Below are 20,109 nucleotides of genomic sequence, written 5' to 3'. Positions count from 1 at the left end.
CTGTTAAATTCCATAAAATGTACCAGCATGATGATTCAAACAGCATGCAAAAAAGGAAATTCTCAATAAAGTTGCTAAGGTTGGGTGATGTGGCCCCCAAAATTTTTTTTTATCCCAAATTAAGTTTTTGATTTTAATCARTTTTGCTTCCCACTTAACGGAGTGCCTCTKTTTCAGGTGTCGAAACAAATTTGTTGTACTCCTGCTTTTTGTAGCAAGAGCCTTCAAACAGATTTTGCAGTGAGGTTTTTGTTGCTCCAAGTCTGAGGTTGCAAAACCAAACCAGTTCCAGATAACTGAAGAAACGGTGCCTTTTTAAGAAGTAGATCCTCTCTGCTAGCTGCATATTGTCATGTCGTGTACCAAACATCTTGAGRGACAGGTGGGGTGACCTCTGAACTACAGAAGCCCCAAAGAGTGCACTGGTGGGGAAAAAAATCTTGATTTTCCCAAAATTAAATCTTTATAAATGGCAAATTCGAGTTAATCGATTAAATCAATTTATCGCCCAACCCTAAAAGTTGCACATTCAAAGCTTAAAGCAGCTTAAAATAAAGTTTACAGAATTTATGGTAAATCTCTTCCTCTGTGCACCAGTGGTGTATTTGGTCAATGCAGTGGAGTCTCACTTGCCTCTCTGCCCACACCTGGTTTAGATTATAGGGATGACAGAAAAGAAAGTCAGGAAAATATCGATCTATCAAACTGATATTGTCATCGTACTATTAAACAAAAATACCGCACAATTCAGAACAACGTGCAACAAACATGAAGCCCGTAAATGAACAGTTACAGCTCTGAGGCGTATTTAACCTTTATTATCTCATTTTATTACACAATTTCCAGCTGAGCGAACTGATGTACCAAAAGTCACAAGAGGCTGACAGATGTTTGTGCTGAATTGGCTTTTCTTCAGCCTGSTGTTGCACATAAAGCTCCGACAGTTTATTTCGGTGAGGAACAGAGAACTCTCGTCTGTTGACTTGGATTGCTCAACTCAGGYCGCCTGCAGAGGAAAGTATAAGGGAAACACATACAGTCACTCTTCTGTTGTGTAACTCTGACACAATGAGTGAGTGAATATACTCTGCAGCTCTTTTCATGTAATCAGCAAGAACAAACTGCCAAAAAAAAAGAAGAAGAAGTTGAGTTTATGGTTTTAGTTCAAAAGAAAAGAGCGAGTAATGACACTTGGTGAGTTTTAAACCCACTTATCTGGTGACAAAGCCCAACATGTGGACCACTTTTCTGTTTCTGGATCTGTTTAAGTTTCTCCAAGGTACCAGAAGAGGGAACACCCTCCCCACCCCCACCCGGTTATCCTTACATAACCCATCAGTTCAAACTGGTCGAAGGAGCAGAGATGTTTGTTCATTGCTGCCATTATTGGCACGGGAACGGTCATTAACCTTTAGAGCACTGCCTCACCTCTGTGTCACCTCAGYGTCAGCACCACAGCTGGGGCTAACCGCTAACAGCTTCCTGTTCTTTACAGGCTTCTTTTTTGTTTTTTTATCTTTTGATTGTCCAAACCACAGCATTAAACTGGGTTTGTGCAGTTTGATGAGCAGACAGCTGGCCACATCTGTTTGATGATCTGAATCAGTCTCTTTGTTRTACATTTTAATAAGGGTTGCTTTGTATCGAGTAAAAAAACTCTCCAAATTAAAAGTGGCATTACTAATTCCTGTTAATGACAGTTGTACAACAGTAGTTTCTTCTGTCCTTTMAAGAAAGAATAAAAAAAGCAAGCAAGCATGAAACCAGAGGGTTTTTATCCCAAAAGTGCAGTCAGGATTAATGACATAATGCTATTAGCCAGCTCAGTACATCAATATTTCTCTCTCTGTTGGGATATTTTTAGAAACCTGGATCAGTTGAATATACAACTCTCAATGAGACTGTTCCATCTTTAAATATATTTCAGTTTTTCTCTAAACATTTGCAATAATTTATGTCCTTTTCCCAAAATATGAAAGCACATTGTGTTATAATGTGCTTTAAAAGTGGGCAAGTGGCAAACAAAAATAAGAGCTAAACCTGAAAAGAAACCTACCCATCAGACACAGCGATAGGGATGCACGATATATCGGTATTGATATCGGTATCGGCTGATATTGGTCATTTTTTAGAATATCGGTATCGGCTCGATATGTAAAACTGGGCCGATACTAATGTCCGATATTGATTTCCCACTTTTTATCTTTGTGTTTCTGTTTTRGGAGGGGAGATGTTTGGTTGAGCAGCATCTGTTTGATCATGATAGTGACATTGATGCTGCGCAGCCAGGAATACGTAACTGAAGTAGAGCCATGTCAGAGATCTAGTTCTTTATTTACCATATCAATAAAAGACCCAAGTGTGTTTGTGCGTATATGTATAATATAATTTGTGTGTTTGTGTAATATCGGTAAATATCAGTTTTCGGCCATAACAKCAATAATTATATCGGGTATCAATATCGACTGAAATTTTCATATCGGTGTATTCCTACTTAGATCATCAGTCAAACCAACATCTTCATTTTAACAGGTTAACATRGTCAGCTTTGAATTAAAACCAACCTTTTCCACAATGTGTAGTGGTGGCATATCTTTAGKAAGGTGAAGTTCCACAGGCAGACCTGCATTATTCCTATTTTTCTTCTTCTCTTTGCTGAAGAAGAGTTTCTTGTGGTCGTGGTCCACATTTTTTGGCCTCTGTCCATGTTTTTTGGCTCCTGCTCCAGTTTACAGCAGTGTTTCGAATCGTTGGACGGATGCGTGGTGGTAGCTGCTCCACCTCCCACCATTGTTGTTAATGTTATGGGCTCACGTTGCACACAAACATAAGTCAGCGCACAACGCTAATCGCAGTAATCACAAAGTGGCAAATATTAATTGGTGACAGTTTTTCTGACGATTGATCACACATGCTACGCCCAACCCTATAATCACTGTTGATCACCAGCTTTATCACTATACAGTATTATATTGATTTGTTTGTACGACAATACAGTACAAAGGATATCACATCAAACACAAGTTATTGTCCACATCGGGCTCATGACAATATGGATCAATGTTTTCTTTTGCCTTGATGTAATTGAATAATTTAAACAATATATTGATGTGTAATGATGTATTGRTACACTCTTAACAGTCATGTGGGATAAACCATGAAGACCTGAGAGATCCCTTCAGCTCATCCTTTAGTCGATCATTAACTCTGTGACAAGTTTTCAGCCAATAGCTTTTTGAGGATCATCTCAGACATTCATTCATTCATTCATTCATTCATTCATTCATTCATTCATTCATTCATTCATTCATTTATTGGCAAAAATAACATCCAGTTTGTAGTCAGGTCCTGTGTGAAACCCAAGCTGGAGGTCCTGTCTGTGAATGTTTTTCTACATGGCTGGACATTTTTTAATACACCAGAGACCACTGGGGACCCTTCTCATCCTCCCATAAACACGCACGCACACACACACACACACACACACACACACACACACTCCTCCACAGCCGTCAACACAATGTTCTCCTCCACTGCAGGCGTCACAACATCTAAGTGGACCCTTACAAGCATCAAATTGGCAGTGGGAAGGAAATGAAATGCACTTAACTATGTTGTTTACTCATTTAATCAGCGCTGGTCAGGAACAGAACAAGTAGAAACAGCATATTGAAGAGATGGGCGTACAGGGAAGAGGAAAAGAGATGATAGAGAGGCAGGGTTGGGTTTTAATATCCACTTACCCTGTGTACTGCTTCTCTATCTTTTTTGAGTCCATTTACTTTTAATGAAGTTGTTTATATTCATGACCAGTTGTCATCCAATGTAACTTAAGTAAAAATGCCCTCGGGTTTTTATTTATTTATTTTATTWTATATATATATATATATTCGCAAACGGTTYGATCACATTTTCAGGTGCGTAACCACTGTCGTCATCAGCAGCTGGTGTCCTCGCCGTTTGTCCGAACAACTTAGTGACGCTGCGTTGCTCTCTGCCGYGGGCAGACGACGCCAGCGGAGCCAGAGGGGCTTCTGGAGATCAGCTGAACATGAATACGAATCATCGCCCTCTGCACAGAACGGCGGTGATTGCGTCACCCTRCTTTTCCATTTACATGACACAGGAACTTTGAGTCCTGGTCCCCGTTTGAGTCATTCTCTCTCGTTTTGAGCMGACGAGTCAAACATATTAAACTCTTCAGAGGACATTACCAGTCATAAGGTTAGAGGTGAAATCACATTCTTCACGTCACATGCAGTTGTAATGACAGCATCATAAAGCAAGAGTACTGTTGTCGTTTTGTTTGCCTTCAAAATAAAAGCCTGCGGATGAAATTTTACAGACTTCATGCCTCATTTTTTAAATATTTCATGCATTTCAGTTCAGTTGTGCGTGTGTCATGGCCTGTCTTGTCAGATTTTTGTGAAGTTGTGAGATGCACCAACTGCAATTTTYTCTGCCTCCTTCAATTTTTGTAAGATTCTGCTCTGCATTAAGCTATGCTACAAGCACTTTTTCTCCCACCAGCTTTCCATTTAATTACACAACTATATTGGACAGAAAATAAAGAGGCAGTTTCTTTACCCCTAATTTACATTACTTGCGTTCTGCTCCGGTCCGACCTCCGCAGCCAATACACACCCATTATAATCAATGAGAGTGTTTACACTGGCTGCGCAGGGCGGCCGTGAGCGGACGGCGATCCGTCAAAATTAGAACAGATCCTATTTTTGCCGGATGCCGGAGCTGYGCCGRAGTCAAYKTTTAAAGATTACGTYGCACCAACAGGAAAAGAAACGAGCACAACATCCGTATTTTCAAAATAAGACACTTTTAGGCTGAATAATTTGTTGGAATAATGTTGAAATTGCGGCTATATTAATAAAAATACGGATATATTTCTACACAGATGCTGTCAGAATGTTTCGTTCTGTTTGGGAAGCAGATGGAAACGTAGCATGAAGCATATGTGTACACACATGATACACATGGATTTTATTTTGAAATCAGAAGTTTCAGAAAGACGACAGCGAGACAATTTCAACATAAATACCATAAGCCTTTATATCATTGTTTTCAGCTGTGTTTGGAGTTCGTCTTTCACAGAATTAATTAATTTTTGCTGTGACTTCCACACTTATCACTGAATTTATTGCGCGATCTCCTCTGTCGGACCGGAGTGGAGCAGAGGTAGTGTAAACTGGACTTGAAACGCACAGCTGCGACCTGCGCAGCGGAGACGCATGCAGTATAAATCCAGGGTTAGGGCTACACCTAAACGATTATTTTGATAGTCAATTAATCTGTCAATTTTTTTTTCAATTAATTCTTTGGTTTGATTAAAGTGACTCTCGAGTGAATAAAAGTAAAAAAAAACATCCTGTTTGAAATCTTCAGAGCAGTTCAATAGTTCAAATAAGACCTCAATGCAAATAATAAATAAACTAGAAGCACTCTGAGAGCGCAAACTTCCGCCAAGGCCAATTTCCCCTATCCTGCAATAAAAAATTCCCAGGATCCGGATCATCACCAAAATTTATGGTGTGTTTCTTTGGCCAATACCCACCTGTAGTAAAACATTTCATGAAAATCCGTCCATAAATTGAGTAATTTTGTTCACAGACAGACAGACACAACCGAAAACATAACCTCCTCGGTGGAGGTAATAAAACGGGAGAAGGTGAGACAATAGATTACTACAGTATAATTTAGTAATTTAATATGAAGTGCTTACTGAATTAGAACTTTAACAATACATGATGACTTTAAAAACTCTTATTTTGTTTRGAACAACGTGGGTATACTTCCTTATCATCCTACAGCCCCTCTGACTGGATCAAATCAAATATAAAGCATGATATCTACAGTTGGAACATTTTAAAGTAAATAAAAATAACAAATGACATTGTCTTTTAACTTCTATGAATTTGTTAAACATGGAACTGACAAGCTTTTCCCTTTTAAATGTAAACTGCAACACATTTAATAGAGTATTGATAACATCACAGTATCAGTACTAGTATTGGGGTATTTTGTATGAGTACTTGCAAAAATGCTGGTATTGRACGCAATATCAATACTAGTTTTAAAAGTATTAAAAATGCAGCTATTTTTACAACGATCCTGCAAAACTTATACACATAATCAAATACATCCTATAAAATAACCAATGAACTGGTGGAATCACAGTTTTTGTGCACACAGGAGACAGCGTGGAGACACAGGTGGCTCTGTTTAGCTGTGCTGACTGAATTCCTTCGAGACAATTTTACAAAATGTCAAATCTCCTTGGAAAAATACCAGAAATACCAGATCTTCCTCCTTCAACTCCTCCCATCACCAACTGAAAATAAACCTCCACTTTATTGATGAGTGTTTTGATTTGACCTCATAAGGTGTCAGCTGAAGTGGTTCAAGTTGTTAGGAGGGTTTCTGGGTATGTTCATTTAGGAGTAGACCTCAAAGGCAGACCCAGAACTCATCAGAGAGATTATTAATTCCCTTTGATCTGGGAACCTGAACCCAATTTTGTCACCTGCCAAGCAATTGATGCAACCCTAATGATCACCAACACTTTATTAATCTTTATTGATTAAACTCATCTGTTTAGTTTCACAGGGGCAAATGGTTTAAGACCTAAGTGATGTAAAAATTAGTTTTAAAAGCCTAAAACCTTGAAGGAGTTTTAGTCGGCTGTGGAGGCCAGAAGAAGGTACCCATGCATCTTCCACTGGAGCCTCCTGAAGGGTCTGAGATAAATATTTGCTCTGCCTGTAGGCTAAGTCTCCTGTCTACCCCACAGTCTGACAAACAGCAACCCACACACACAGACATTCATCCACACCTTGGTGCGTGCCAGCAGAGTCGGTCCATGTCGGTGGGAGTGCATCACCATTCGCTACAGTCCCAGATATTCCTCTTCAACACAGAGATTCAAAGTAACATATTGTCTAAAGGAAATCATTAATTTTCTCTTTATAAAACAGTGGTTTTATGCAGCAGATAATTTACGCCACAAATTATTTTAAGACGATTTATTAAATCTGAAACCAGTAGCAGAGGCGTCTCTGTTAATAATTACACAATTCATCACCAGCTGCCACATGAAGACACACACCGAGGTGTCTGGAAACAACGCTCAGAATCACGCGACGAAATGAAACCAGGCTTCACCGTCGGACCCTCTTCCTGTCGAAGAGCTGAAGGTTTGTGAGGGGTCGGTCGTCCTGATGCTGCAGATCAGCTCAGGTCAGCAAGTGGAACAGAACCGTTTGTATTTTACACTTGACTGAGCAGAAGATGGATGCTTTTAGTCGGCCCTGTGAAGATTTTTTTCAGAGCAGATCATGGGTGGAGTTTTTTCTTCTCTCTAAAGTGATTTAAGGACAACAGACGCTTTTATCYTGAGTTTTTCAGTTTCATCTTTGCTGATACAGCAAATATGTCTGGAAGACAACAGAGTTGGAATGATCTGAGTTGGTGACAGTTTGTCAAATAATAATTTAATGTTCAAACAAWTGGCATCAAATCAAAACTCTTAAACGAAATCATAAATTAAGTCTACTTTCCTTCTCTAAGTTTGATCTTTTATAGAGGGAATTTAGTTTTACAGATTTTGCAGCTCCGTCACTCAGCTGCAGCTCTTCACCACGGAGCAACAGCTTTCGGTTTTTAAAGCGTTTGTGTCAGAGATCCAGAGCGAGCCGCTCTTCTGGGAGATGGGTTTACTCGAAACGAAGAGCCCACCTGCTCGTCCTGTCACGCCACATATCACCTCGCCGAAGACGACACCTTAGTTCATGTGTGTGTTTGCGTGCGTCGAAGCRATTTGCATCATCGGCACGAGCAAAAAGTGGCAAAACCAGTAGAGCTGCACTAAAACGGAAATAAATGATTGATTTGAATTAGCAGACACTGAAGATATGTGAGAGTTGGAGGTATTTGATCAAACTGGATTGTATTTCCCCCAAAAAGCCTTTGGTGCTTTTGGCTTTACTTCGACATATGAGGACGGGGCATCCTGACAGCTTTCAGCACYGGAGCTAGTTTATGTTACACAATAATATCAGTGTTGATTTATGACGAAGCTTTCTGCCAAAATCAGGTTCAGCTGTCAGAAACGTGTACRTTTTCTTATATTAGCAATGAATGCTGCAGCTTGAAAGGTTTGGAAAAATAAACAAATAGTCTTTATTGGCTCTCAGGAACCTGTTGCCCTCTTATCTTTGGTATTTTGGTCAAAGGTTAAATTACAGCTTGTTCCAACGTTGAGTCAGGTGTTTGTTGCTCTTGTGACAAAATCCACTCGTGTAATGGTAACTGATATGATTTGAGATAAGTTATCCACAAACTCCTGTTCATATATTGCTGAAATCCGCAGGTTTTTTGTCCCCTCGCCGTGCGCAGCCCAGCCGACCTGCATGCAAAGATCGACCCGTTGTCAACAGGCCGAAGAACTGCTTATTCAGATTTTATCCAAGGGTAGGCCGATCTAAAAATACTCCGATATGAAGCTGTACATCGGACAGCTTTTCTCAGGCGGATATTTTCTTCCTCTCATGACTCAGCAGTGCTGCTTCACACATCAGACATTTCCGMTCGTCTGTATGCTGAAACTCGCCCACTCAGGCTGCTTCATGACAATATTTGAAGCCKTCAGTCAATTCTTACTAGATTACTCTGCGTTTAAAATGAGAAATTAAACATTGAAAAAAGCTTTTTAAGGTCAGGAACGACTTTTATTAAGTGGTTCTGCTTTAGCTGCAAAGATCCAGTGAGTTCCAGTCGTCAACCAAGAAATAAAAAAATTAACTTGTATTTATTGTTTATAGTAAGAAATAACCGRACGTTTGAGTCCATTTTGTAACGACCTGCTCAGTATTCTTGGTCTGTGTTACAGCTGGTCAGAATCAAAATCTGATGAATATTAAAGTGTAATAATGACTATTTTCTGAAAACAAAACTAACATTAGTGTTATTTTCTCACTCAACCACAGCTGAAGTGTTTGCAGAACATTTACTCTAAGCAAATAAAAGTTTCAGGYTGCACTCAGACATCTTGAGTTATCCTAAGTACCCGAGTGTCCTTAATTAAATAAATATTAATTCCTAGTTCACTTGTTTTACAGTTTTCTCCAGCTCGATCTTTGATGCCTGGACTCGTTTCCTCATGCTGTTTAGTTTCTTTTGAGACTCTAGTGCCTCAAGCAAAACCTTTAGATCAGTGAAGGGATGAAGGGTTATGGACCGGTCCAGAGAACATATTTACACCCAACAGACCTCAGAGTTTGATAAGACACAGAAATATAAGACTATTTAAAAAGAATTAGGAAAAGAGATCATTAGTCTAAGTTTAAAAAGTTTAGCACTCTTGGCAGTGGGTCAAGATTTTAAATGTACTTTGGTATAAAAGTACTGAATAAGTTGTTTCTAATGCTGATATCTGCAGAGTTAAACCTCTTCCAAGGTTGTATTTTTGCTTGAGAACAGCTGGTCTAAATCGTTATAACCTCACCATTCAAATCCTCTCTGTTGTTCTCTTTAGACCAGGGGTCTCCAACCAGTAGCTTGTGAGCTCCTTTAAAGTAGCTCTTCAGTGCTCATGAAAAATTAGGAGTAGCAAAATTTAATTTGTCACCGGCCGAACAAACTTTCATTTATATCCAATCAATCTATAGATGGCCCTCCTTCTTGGTTGTCAGTCAAACAATCTAGGGTTCATTGTGGTCGAACGACAGTCGACCAGGCGATGCACGGTCAGGTGGTTGTTCGGCATCCATTTTTGTGCAYTTCATAGCTCCTTGAAAAACACTGTGCCGAGCTCCTGGGAAGCCCCTCCCGCTGCAGCATACGTCACTGCATGGGGTTTCTACCCGTTGGAGTCTACAATGGGGAAAAAATGTCCGAGACCTGTCACCCGATGTTATTTGTGCCAAAAGTAGCTCTTGTATAATTTCATTTTGTTAAAGTAGCTCTTAAGGAAAAAAAGGCTGGAGACCCCTGCTTTAGACTAATAATTTCTGTTTCAAGTATAGAGATGTTTTTAAATTTTTGTTATTAGAAACGTTAACACAGTTTGAGTTAATGTGTTTTGAGCATCCAAACCAGTTTGTTACTCTTCCACTGGCCCGCGATTAAAATGTGTCTGAGACCACGACAGCTGCTGATTTGGGTTTAAAGTCTTCACGTAGGAAAAGTAAACGCTTTTAGCCGAATTCAGACATTAGAAACACGATAAGCCTGGAGTACGCCGCAGGGATCAAGAAACTGGGTCACCGGTTGGCAGCAAAATTGCGAAACCAACATCTGAAGCAGCTGACGGCCTCGATGAAGAAGCAACCATTCAACTCCACAACCTTAAAGCTCCCAGCGTGTKGGGGGAGATCAAGTGTTTGGACCTCTGATAGATTTTTTTGGGCAGAGTATCATTTGGACCAAAGATGTCATCCTCAGATTCATGACTAACAGACGGGTCTGACACTGTGGTCAGAGTGCAGAACGTAAAACTGGCAGACTTTCTGGCGTCTCTGGAAGAAATGAAATGTGGCGACACAGGAGCCGTGCAGGTTTCTGTCTCCACACTGGATCTCAGCTCGTGTCAGACCCGTGTGGAAAAGATTATTTAATGAAATCAAGTGTAAAAACAAATCGACTGGATTTCAGGAGTGTTGTAACAGTTTGCAGTTTAACTAACAAGCCATTGAACCAAGTGCATCATCAAACATTTTGATGTTTTTTTATGTATTTATTACGATACTTGGCACAAAAGTAACTAAAGTTGTATTTGGTAGATAATTTCTTTGTTGTAATAAAGCTTCTTGGCAATAAATCTTATATCGAGCACCTGGAGGTACCAGAAGCTCAAAACGAGTCAATAAAAACAACAACAAGTTCTTTATGTGAACAACCTATAGCTCTACTGCTCACCCCACAGATGCATGTTCCTTACAAATGTGGCACCATATAAAACTTAACAGGCTTTCCAACAGTACAAGTTTTATTGCCAAGACACATTGTTACAACAAAGAAATAATCTACCAATTACTTTTTGTGCTGTGCTTTAGAGTACTTTGTAACAGAGTTAAATATTAGGGGTGCAACAATACATGTGCCCATGTCGAACCATTCAATGCAGTCCTTTAGGTTCAATGCACACTTGTATCGAACAATACAGATTTTTAAATTTTATTTTAACAGCTTCTCTTCTGAAGATGCTCTGTGTTGAAGGATCAGTGGATCTGTGTTCAACTACCTAGGCTGCATTTTTGAGCGCAGATCTACTGAGTAACTTGCTGTTTCAGCAACATTTAATTTGAAAACTGTATTTTGAGATTAAACAATTGTTCATAATTAATTTAAATAAATTACATGTTAAAAAGGGCATGGACATTTCTCTTTTTTATATCGAAAAAATAACAACTGTGAGACTAAAATATCGAACCGAATCGTGAATTTTCTGTATCGTTGCACTCCTATTAAATATGCAGTTATCATTCATATTTTATAGTTGATAACTCAAAAGTTTACGGAATCAAAATGTTACTTTTCATTCGTTGAGAGAAATTGCAATGTTTTAAATTTGGTATTAGCAAGTTAGAAAAACTGKAGTCAGCCTCCAATGTAGATTTCTTTTAGATCTCTGGATGTATTTGACTCGTGCACTCAATGACTCCCRGGTCGGCTGAACTCGAAGTCTGAGGGAGTTTCTTGCATGAGGACATCTCAGATTGTAGGTTGGAACCACACGATTTTTTGCCTGAATGCAAAGCCACAAATTACCACCTGAAATGAGAGGGGGACTTTCTTCCAGCCCCGACTCTTATGAGATGCTTATTTGGTGATGAACGCCATGGGCGCATCTATTAATTTGCTCCAGAAATGTTCACCGTTCCTGCTTGTTTTAGTCTCCTCCATTCTTTCCAGCGATTTCCCGGCATCGCTGCCGTTTTAGCCCTGTTCTGCACCGTTTCATTTAGAAGCTGATGATGGAGCACATCGTCTGAAGTTCTTGAAAGATGTAATGTAATTTAACAGTGGACAGAATGACTCACTTCATGTTGCTCAGTCCAGCCCCGTGTCTTGTGGGAGCTGCTGCGGCATGAAAATGACAGACTGACACACTCGATTTAYGACCAAACAGCAGGGAGGCTGTCATTTTTTTATTTTCTTAAGGCAGACATGATTAAGACATCACATAGACCCATACTCTTCTGATTGCGYACACACAAACAGCCTCTTGGCTACGCGCAGACTGACAAACCCCTCTGATTTAAACAGTCTAGCTGTGAGAGAGTAGAAGGAAACTTGTCACCATTGGGGACATTATTATATCGATTTRGCCACAAATGGTGAAACGATTCGAGGAAATGAATAAGATCAATAGACAAAGCTCCCAGGGAGGCTCAGACGGGGGCTGGAGAGAGAAAACAAGAAGCTGATATCTGATAAGTGTGGCGAGGAGAGGAAACGTTTAATTATGAGTCAGTGCATGAAGCTTTTTTTTGTCCCCATCTGTATAATTTCCCATGTCTGAACTGGAGAAAGGTCACTATTAAGTGAATCTCATCCTCATGATTATATCATCCCTGTGTAATGTGTGTATACATGTATTTGTTACATAGTGAGGACCGTTTAGCAACATTTTTCCTGGTACACACAGGCTTGTGAGGACCCACTGTTCCTAATGGGAACCTAAAACCCCAGTCCCCATGAGTTCAAATGCTGTTTTTTGGGTGTGGGGTTAGAGTTGGTACTAAGGTGGGAATTGATTTTAGGCTTATTTTTATGGTTGGGTATGTACTGGGGGGTTGGAGTTAGGGCAAGGGGCCAGGGTTTGGCTATAAAAACAACTGGAAATGCATGGAAGTCAAAGCAATCTTTGAGGATAGAAGAACATGGGTGTTTGTGTGAATACTTGTATTTTTTTTTTTTTTTTTTTTTTTTTTTTTGCCTTTTTAGGACACATCTACCTTGTCAAGACCAATAGGTTATCCAAGACCAGTCCTAATATGGTTGAACCCCATTTCTGGTTTGGGGGTTTACCTTAGGACTAAGGTCTGAAATTAGTTTAGGCTTTTGTTTACGGTTGGGTATGTATGGTTAGAGTTGGGGTAAGGGGCCAKGGTTAGGCTATAGAAACTGCTGGAAATGCATCAATGCAGTCTTTGAGGATTGGAGAACAAGATCAATAGTCCTATTGGGGTCCAAAGACCAGTCCTAATATGGTGAAACTCCATTTTTTTGTTTGGGGGTTAGATTTAGGACCAAGRTCTGAATTGAGTTTAGGGTTAGACTACGGAAAAGACTAAAATGAACGGAAGTCAATGAATGGTCCTAATAAGTATAGAAATACAAGTGTGTGTGTGTGTCGATGGAGAAACACCCGATCCTGGAGTTTTTACGGTTTAGTTTTCTTGTTTGTTCTTTCAAAGCCTGCATGGTCGGTTCCGTTCTAGTCCGTCACAGATCTGCTGGCTGGCGGCTGCCGTCTGTCCTGAGAGGGAGGGGGGCTAAATATAGCTCACTGCAACCGGAGGGAAATAAATAAAAAAATGAACTGGGGAGAGAAGGAACAGCATAAATATAGAGTACCCTTGTGCAATTAGAGAGTTGAGCACTGCTGGGAATTTCTTTTTAGGCAAAAAGAGACAAGAAACTCTTCCCTAAAGCCTCATCTCTGTAGGAACTGCCTTTTTTTAATGTTTGCTTGGAAAATAAGGACAGCCCGGGTTCTTTTAGCATGAGTCATCACGTCTTACAGAAACAAACCCAAAGTTTAAAGAGCACCTACTTATCTTTACGATCCTCAGCGTCTTGTTCCTGCAGCTCAAACTGCAGAAATGTGTTTCTCGTTCACCTTTTTTTTAACATAAAACGATTTATCACACAAGAACTTTACAGATTAGACAACAGTTTTTATGTATCCGTTAGTTAATCGCAACAAGACGTTAAGTTAAAACGTCAACATGATCATGCTGGGTGACCCTGGTCTGGTTAAATATCTGTGTCAGACTGAACAATAACACTTCTAAGGTGCAAGTTATGATAAAGTCGACAAGTGATGTTTTGTCACTGAGGTCAGAAAGCTGCAGCACACTGTTTGTGGAAGAACGGGACAGTTTTGTTTGTACGTGGATGTATTTCAAATAAAGGTGGGACATTATTATTGTAAAATAAGTATTTTGCTAATGTGTTGATGTGATCTAGTGAATCGGGTTTTCTGGACAATGACGTTAAAAAAATACAATTTAAAAAATACATTTGTTGTTGCGGTATAAGATTGGCGTTGTAAGACCCACCCATAGTTTGAGCCTCACAGTTGTCCATTAGCCCAGTGGCTCCCAACCTGGGGGGATGCCAGAACACTCAGGGGGGTGTCCCATAACCTTGTCTGCTCAGATGTTGTGATAATCGAATTGGGGCTTGAGTGAATAATTACATCATATTTGGGAACCACTTCTTTAGCCCAAAAGTTCTTTGCAAATCATATTGACCCCTGCGCTAGACCCCCTTAATGCTGAATGACAAACCACATAAGATATTAAAAAAACAATCTGACCGAACATGTATGGTCTTGGCAGTGGTCCTTCAGGCAAATCTTAACATGTGGGTGTGTCAGTGCGTCTATGACTTCAGGATCATATTAACCATCAAAACGTGGTAATYGAAAACTGACCGGCCGTGTTGGCTGTATGTTCATGCTATAACCGTGGTTGTGACAAACCTCCTGCACAAACATGATACCCCTTGGTACTGGCCCGGTGTTATCTCATAGCTACAGACAGGATGGGTGTTCAGAGCACGGTGAGGGTACAGGAGAGCGTCACGAAGACGTGGAAAAATGGTAATAAAATCTATTTGACGAGTACTTGGAGGGTAGCAGCATCGCGGTTACTTCCTAATTGAAGGTAGGGKATCCAGCCATGTTCTGATTGGTCCTGCAGGAAAGTGTAGCACAGTCATCATCCAGTGGAAACACGGCCAACCACTGTTCGTGTTTTAGACTGAAGATTTGATCAGAACAGCCAAAAACTTAGCTGAAATGTGACTGTTTATGAGGTTCTGCTAACCTTAAAAAGCTAGGGGAAGTTAAAGATACACACCAAGGGACTCGTTGGCTGTGTACCCAACGGGGGGACATCCCCCTGGCCCCCTCTTCCCAGTTTTTCCCTTTTATCTCGTTCTCTTCTTGTTTGATCCTTGCTGTCCGCTCTCGGGTCACTGTGTGCCAGAACCAATGAGCTCTGATTGCTCTGAACCTGATAAAAAATGACAGAATAAATAAACATGTCCTGATTCCCTTCTYCATATCTGATTTGTTGTTTATTTCACGTCTAACAGAGTTGTTTCTTCTCCTGCTTCTGTCTTCCAGAGTGCTGATGTTGGTGGGTCATCCTCCAGGAGACAATCCGGTACCACTCAAAGCGCTTCGATGCTCTACGTTTGTTTATCTTTTTTTTTTCTTGTTTTGTGACAACCAATCACATGAGAGCAGCTGGACCGGATGTGACCCTGAAGCACTTTGACAGAAACTGATGGAAACCTCTTTTTATTTTATTGTTTTCTCCTCATCTGGTTGGTGAATCAGACCAACGTGGATGTGTGCCAAACGACACTCTTAAAAAGCTATTAGCTGCTCTCATTCCTTAAATGAAAGCCAATCACAGGACGGTACAAAAATGAAAAACTTTCTCGTTTGTAAATCTTCTAATTACAAAAAGTTCCAAATGTGTTTGTCTGGTTTCAAAACAAAAAGAGACAACTTGTAAAAAATAAGTTTAAGTGCCTCATGTTTAGAGTGTAACTATTTTACAGAGATCTAACTAAAGCTTTAGGTTTGATGTTTWATTTTGATGTTTTTACAAATGAGCTGAAGGTGCTGATTGAGACAGGTAGCTTTGTTTTGTCGCTGCTGCGTTCATGTCGTACAGGATCCACGTTAAAAAGGTTGGGAAGTTTCCTCTGTGTGATTACAGTCAATCACTTCAGCGTTAACAAGAATACACGAAAGCCTCGTGTTTTACTAAACCACTCCTGGTTTCCGTGTGAGTGTATAGACAAAATATTTACAGTGTCTGTAATTTGAAACAGGCCCCTTTTCAGCAGAAGATCTAAAACTCCCACACAGTGACGCCATCGTCTGCTTTGGTTTAAGCATCGTACTTATTCAGTGACCAAACTATGGCTGCAGTGGTTCTGGTTGTGAAGAGAAAATGCACAGAAACACAAAGAAACCAACAAAACACTTACTAGGTACACAAACTTTAAGCATTTAAGTTTAAATCAAAACACTTAACATAGAATATCAAGGTCGTTAGTTGTACACAGATCAGTTAAAATATATCTGAAATCAACAGGCTTTTATCATGGCCGATATTCAGGTTTAATAAAAGCTGGAAAAAAGGGAAATGACTTATTGAAATCCTTAAATCTTTAAAAATGAAATGTTTAGAGAATTAATTGGTAAAACAGTTCTTGTTCAGTAGGAACTTCTGATTAAATTTATGAACACACCTGTTTGTTCATCTAAGCTCTAATTTTTTCAACACTTTTTTTGTAAATGTTGAAAAAACCTTTATCTTTTTGCACAACCCGTCTACGTTCAAACCACTTTTTATGGTATTTTTTAATTTAAATGTTTTCAAAGTGGAGTTTAAACTGAACTTTTCAGAAACAATCACAACACCCCAGAAGCCACAACAGCAATTGAGCACGGACGGTTTTTAATTATTTTCACCATCTGTTTTGCTTTATTCAATTTCTGTCATCAATCACGCTGAAGAAGTTGTTTCTCACAAAATATGGTATCGAAGAAAAAATACAAGCTACAAACATTTTGGGAGAAGCTGTGACCAAGTTAGGACTTTTAAATCTCTCTCTTGAAATGTTAACATTGTCGCCACCTGGTGGTGCAGCGYGGAAATTTTTGCGTTGTTTTTTTTCCTTCAATAACAAATTCAGAATCAATCCAGTACAACATGAACGCAGCACTTCTGCTAACATTAAATATAAAGATGGTACTAAGCTATCTATCTGCTAACCTTCTACTGTAGGAAATATTAGCAAAGCTGCTGTTAGCTCAGTGCCAACTGGTGTTAGAGCAGCGTTCATTGCTGTGCTGCATTTAAACTTCTCCTTGTCTTTCCCCCTCCAACCTTTGTTTACTTCTTCTCAGCGAGCCATAGTCTAAAGTATTAAAATCCACAGGCTTGAAACAACACGGCACTTGTAGCAGGGAACAGAGTAGCTCCGCTAGCTTCAAGCCGGCTGGATCAGATTATCATATTAGCCCCATGCCAGGATGTAAATTCACTGTCCTGCTGACCACAGCTCAGGGTTAGACCCCTGATATAGAGCCAAGCAATCCCATTAGGGCTATTAGCTCCAGACACTAAGTCTCCTTCAACTCAGGAAACAACAAAACGGTACAAACAGCTGAGGACAGGCACTCTCATCAATAGCCATGCTAATGCTAGCACGTTAGCGCCTGGAAAAGCTAACAGGTTTTCTCAGTGAATTCAAACGACACCAAACTGTTTGAAATTTTAATGAATAAATGAAAGTGCTTTAGCTCTAAATCCTTTGACACTCTTGGTTTCTATCCCCTTTTCTCACAATCTTTTTTTTTTTGGCTCTTTAATCTTCACTATGCATAAGCACTTAAGTGCCTGGCCTTGTTTCCTTTCTCTCTGCCCCACTTTAGCACTAATAGAGTCATCATAGCAGAGTATATTAAATATTTTTRACTATTTTTTGGACTGGTAAGAAGAACTCTTTTCAGCTTGTTTGGAGTGGCAGTGATCTATTGACTTGATGGACAGTTTTACTTTTTTGTTTTTTTGCTTCTCCAGTGACCGAGGACTTAATCACTGCAGGGTTTGTTGGTGCCAAAACGCAAACAGCAACAACACTAAGCTGTCCTCCTCTGACAGCACCGCTCCTGTCTGGACACATTGTTTTACGATTAAGCTGTACATTTMTTTTTTCTCAGTCTCCTGGTGTTTTGTTTGGCAGCGAGGAGAAAAGAACCGTCTCGCCTCGCAGTCGGCTCGTGTGAATCTTTTTGAGATAAAGGTCAGAGCGGAGACGAGCGTACGCTTTAACCTTGATGCCGCCTGTGAAATTTTACCGGTGGGGTTTGATACAAACCGGCCACAGCAAAAGAACAAGTTTTAATGTTCGAGTTCATGTCTTTTTTTTTCCTCTGAGTTTCACCCGTGTGTTTGTCTTTGGAGAGTTTTTGTTCTGGTCACGACTTTTTGAAGTTTTTAAACGCAACAATGCAGTTTTATTATTAAACATCCTAATAATAGTAACGCGTGAGACGTCCAAAGACAAATGGATGAGCTGAAATGTTTTTGGTTTTTTTCTGTATTTTGGAGATGTTCTCATTTTCTTAACACCTCAATTTTCAGCCAAATGCTTAAATGTATTTTTTTAGTCTGTAGAGGAAGAGCAAACAAGTGTAATAATTCTGCCGTTTGGAGCTCCCCTTCCTGCCCCCGTCCTCCCACCAAGGCTTCATCAAACTGCCTGCGGTGCGGGAAAACGTTTCTCCTCGGCTGTCATGGACGATGGGAGGGCTCGAGGAGGAGGAAGAGGAGCGGGCCCTTCAAGAGGCCGTGTGATTTCAATCGTTGCGTTGTTAGAACTGAGGTACACTCGTGTGTACAAAAGTGGTGCTGCTGCTTGTCTGAAATGTTTTCTCTATTCCTGCTGCCCACCACCCTGTGAGGGATCGATTGTACCGAACGGGGACTTGTTGTAAAATATGCCATTGGTGTAAAACTGTTTTTGTTGTTGCTTGGAAAGAAAAATGACGTACAACAATACAAACTTGTTTCTTTTTTATTTTACTGTTTTAGCTGATGAATTTTGGTTGTTTGTGGGGGGAAACAACTAAACAAGGGAGTCAATGGTGGGGCGGGGGGACATCTGCATGAAGTGTTGAAGACAGGCGGTCCGGTTCAGATGGCCTCCCACCACAACGCAGATGTCACACTCTAGTGTGGGGGGAATAAAAATGGCCTAATTGTTTTTTGGAGTCTTCTGCGGCGCATTAGTCACGTTTGACACTCCCACCGATCGGATCGGTTGCACTTGAGGGCGGCAGCTTGTCATCAGAGCTAATCACCCCCCTCCCCTCACTCACACACACACACACACACACACACACGCCACCCTCCTTAAGAATTTAGCCGACATTGGATATAAAGGCTTAAAGACTTCTTAATAAATGCCTGGATCAAGATTTGTTCAATTTAAACGAGTCTTATTTTCAATTCTAGTTCCTGCCATTAGAGGCAATCAAGCCTAGATTTGTGTTAGTAAAATAATTCATGAATAGCTGGATGGATTTTAATGACCACTACCACACCAAATTGTTGCTCATTATCTTTAAAAGGGACTGAATTTAAAGCTACCTTTTTACTTTCAATGGCAGCCATCTTGGATCAATTATTTTCTGCAATTTTATTTCAAAATCATAACAAAACCTCCAAAAAGGTTTTATTGGGGGTTGAAACAATCAAATTTTGATTTATTTTGTTGTCCTATATAGTTTGGCAATTATAGCAACAAAGGAGTTAGGGTGGGACTTTTCAACTGGAGGCCCATGGGCCAATACTGGCCCATTGGTGACTTTAATCTGGTCCACTGATGAGTTTGATAATTTCATTTCTTTAAGACTTGAATGACAAATATTTCAGAGTGGTAATCCTGATGATTCATGACGGGRTTAAACAACCTGCCTGCCAATGACTTCATTTATTATAAAATTAAATGAATAAAAAAATTTTTTTTATTTTAAATCTTGCTTATTTTAAATTAGTTTTTTAATTTAAAAATAATGTTGACTATTTAATTGCTGGATATCTGGTCACTGAATGTTGGCTTTCAGTAGCTGTGGCCCCCCTGAGCATTTTAGTTTAAAAGCCTGATCACTTTCTGATGCCTGTCTATTAGTTTATTAATTTCTTCAAAAACAACAAAAATACAAATAAATGAAAGGTAGCAAAACAATGACAGAATTTCAGGAAGCATGAATACAAGCAATTTTTTTTAAAGCGTTTCTCAACCCTTTAGTCATCCATGGTTTGTCAACATTTC

The 20,109-nt window shown here is 39.9% G+C and overlaps 1 protein-coding gene across 1 annotated transcript in view; it reads left to right on the top strand.

Annotated features, from left to right (window-relative positions):
* The window catches only part of si:ch73-335l21.1 (insulin receptor substrate 1-B), a 58,926-nt gene extending 40,089 nt beyond the window's left edge, over positions 1 to 18,837 (top strand). Inside the window, exon 5 of the mRNA XM_014024536.1 lies at positions 15,374 to 18,837. Within this exon, the coding sequence (XP_013879990.1) occupies positions 15,374 to 15,381 (8 nt within the window). The 3' untranslated portion in view covers positions 15,382 to 18,837. The remainder of the gene's footprint in view (positions 1 to 15,373) is intronic.
* Positions 18,838 to 20,109: the final 1,272 nt, after the last annotated feature.

This window comes from Austrofundulus limnaeus, unplaced genomic scaffold (assembly GCF_001266775.1).
Source record: "Austrofundulus limnaeus strain Quisiro unplaced genomic scaffold, Austrofundulus_limnaeus-1.0 Scaffold426, whole genome shotgun sequence".
In the NCBI taxonomy this organism is placed as follows: Eukaryota; Metazoa; Chordata; class Actinopteri; order Cyprinodontiformes; family Rivulidae; genus Austrofundulus; species Austrofundulus limnaeus.
This window is presented reverse-complemented; position numbering and strand designations above follow the sequence as displayed.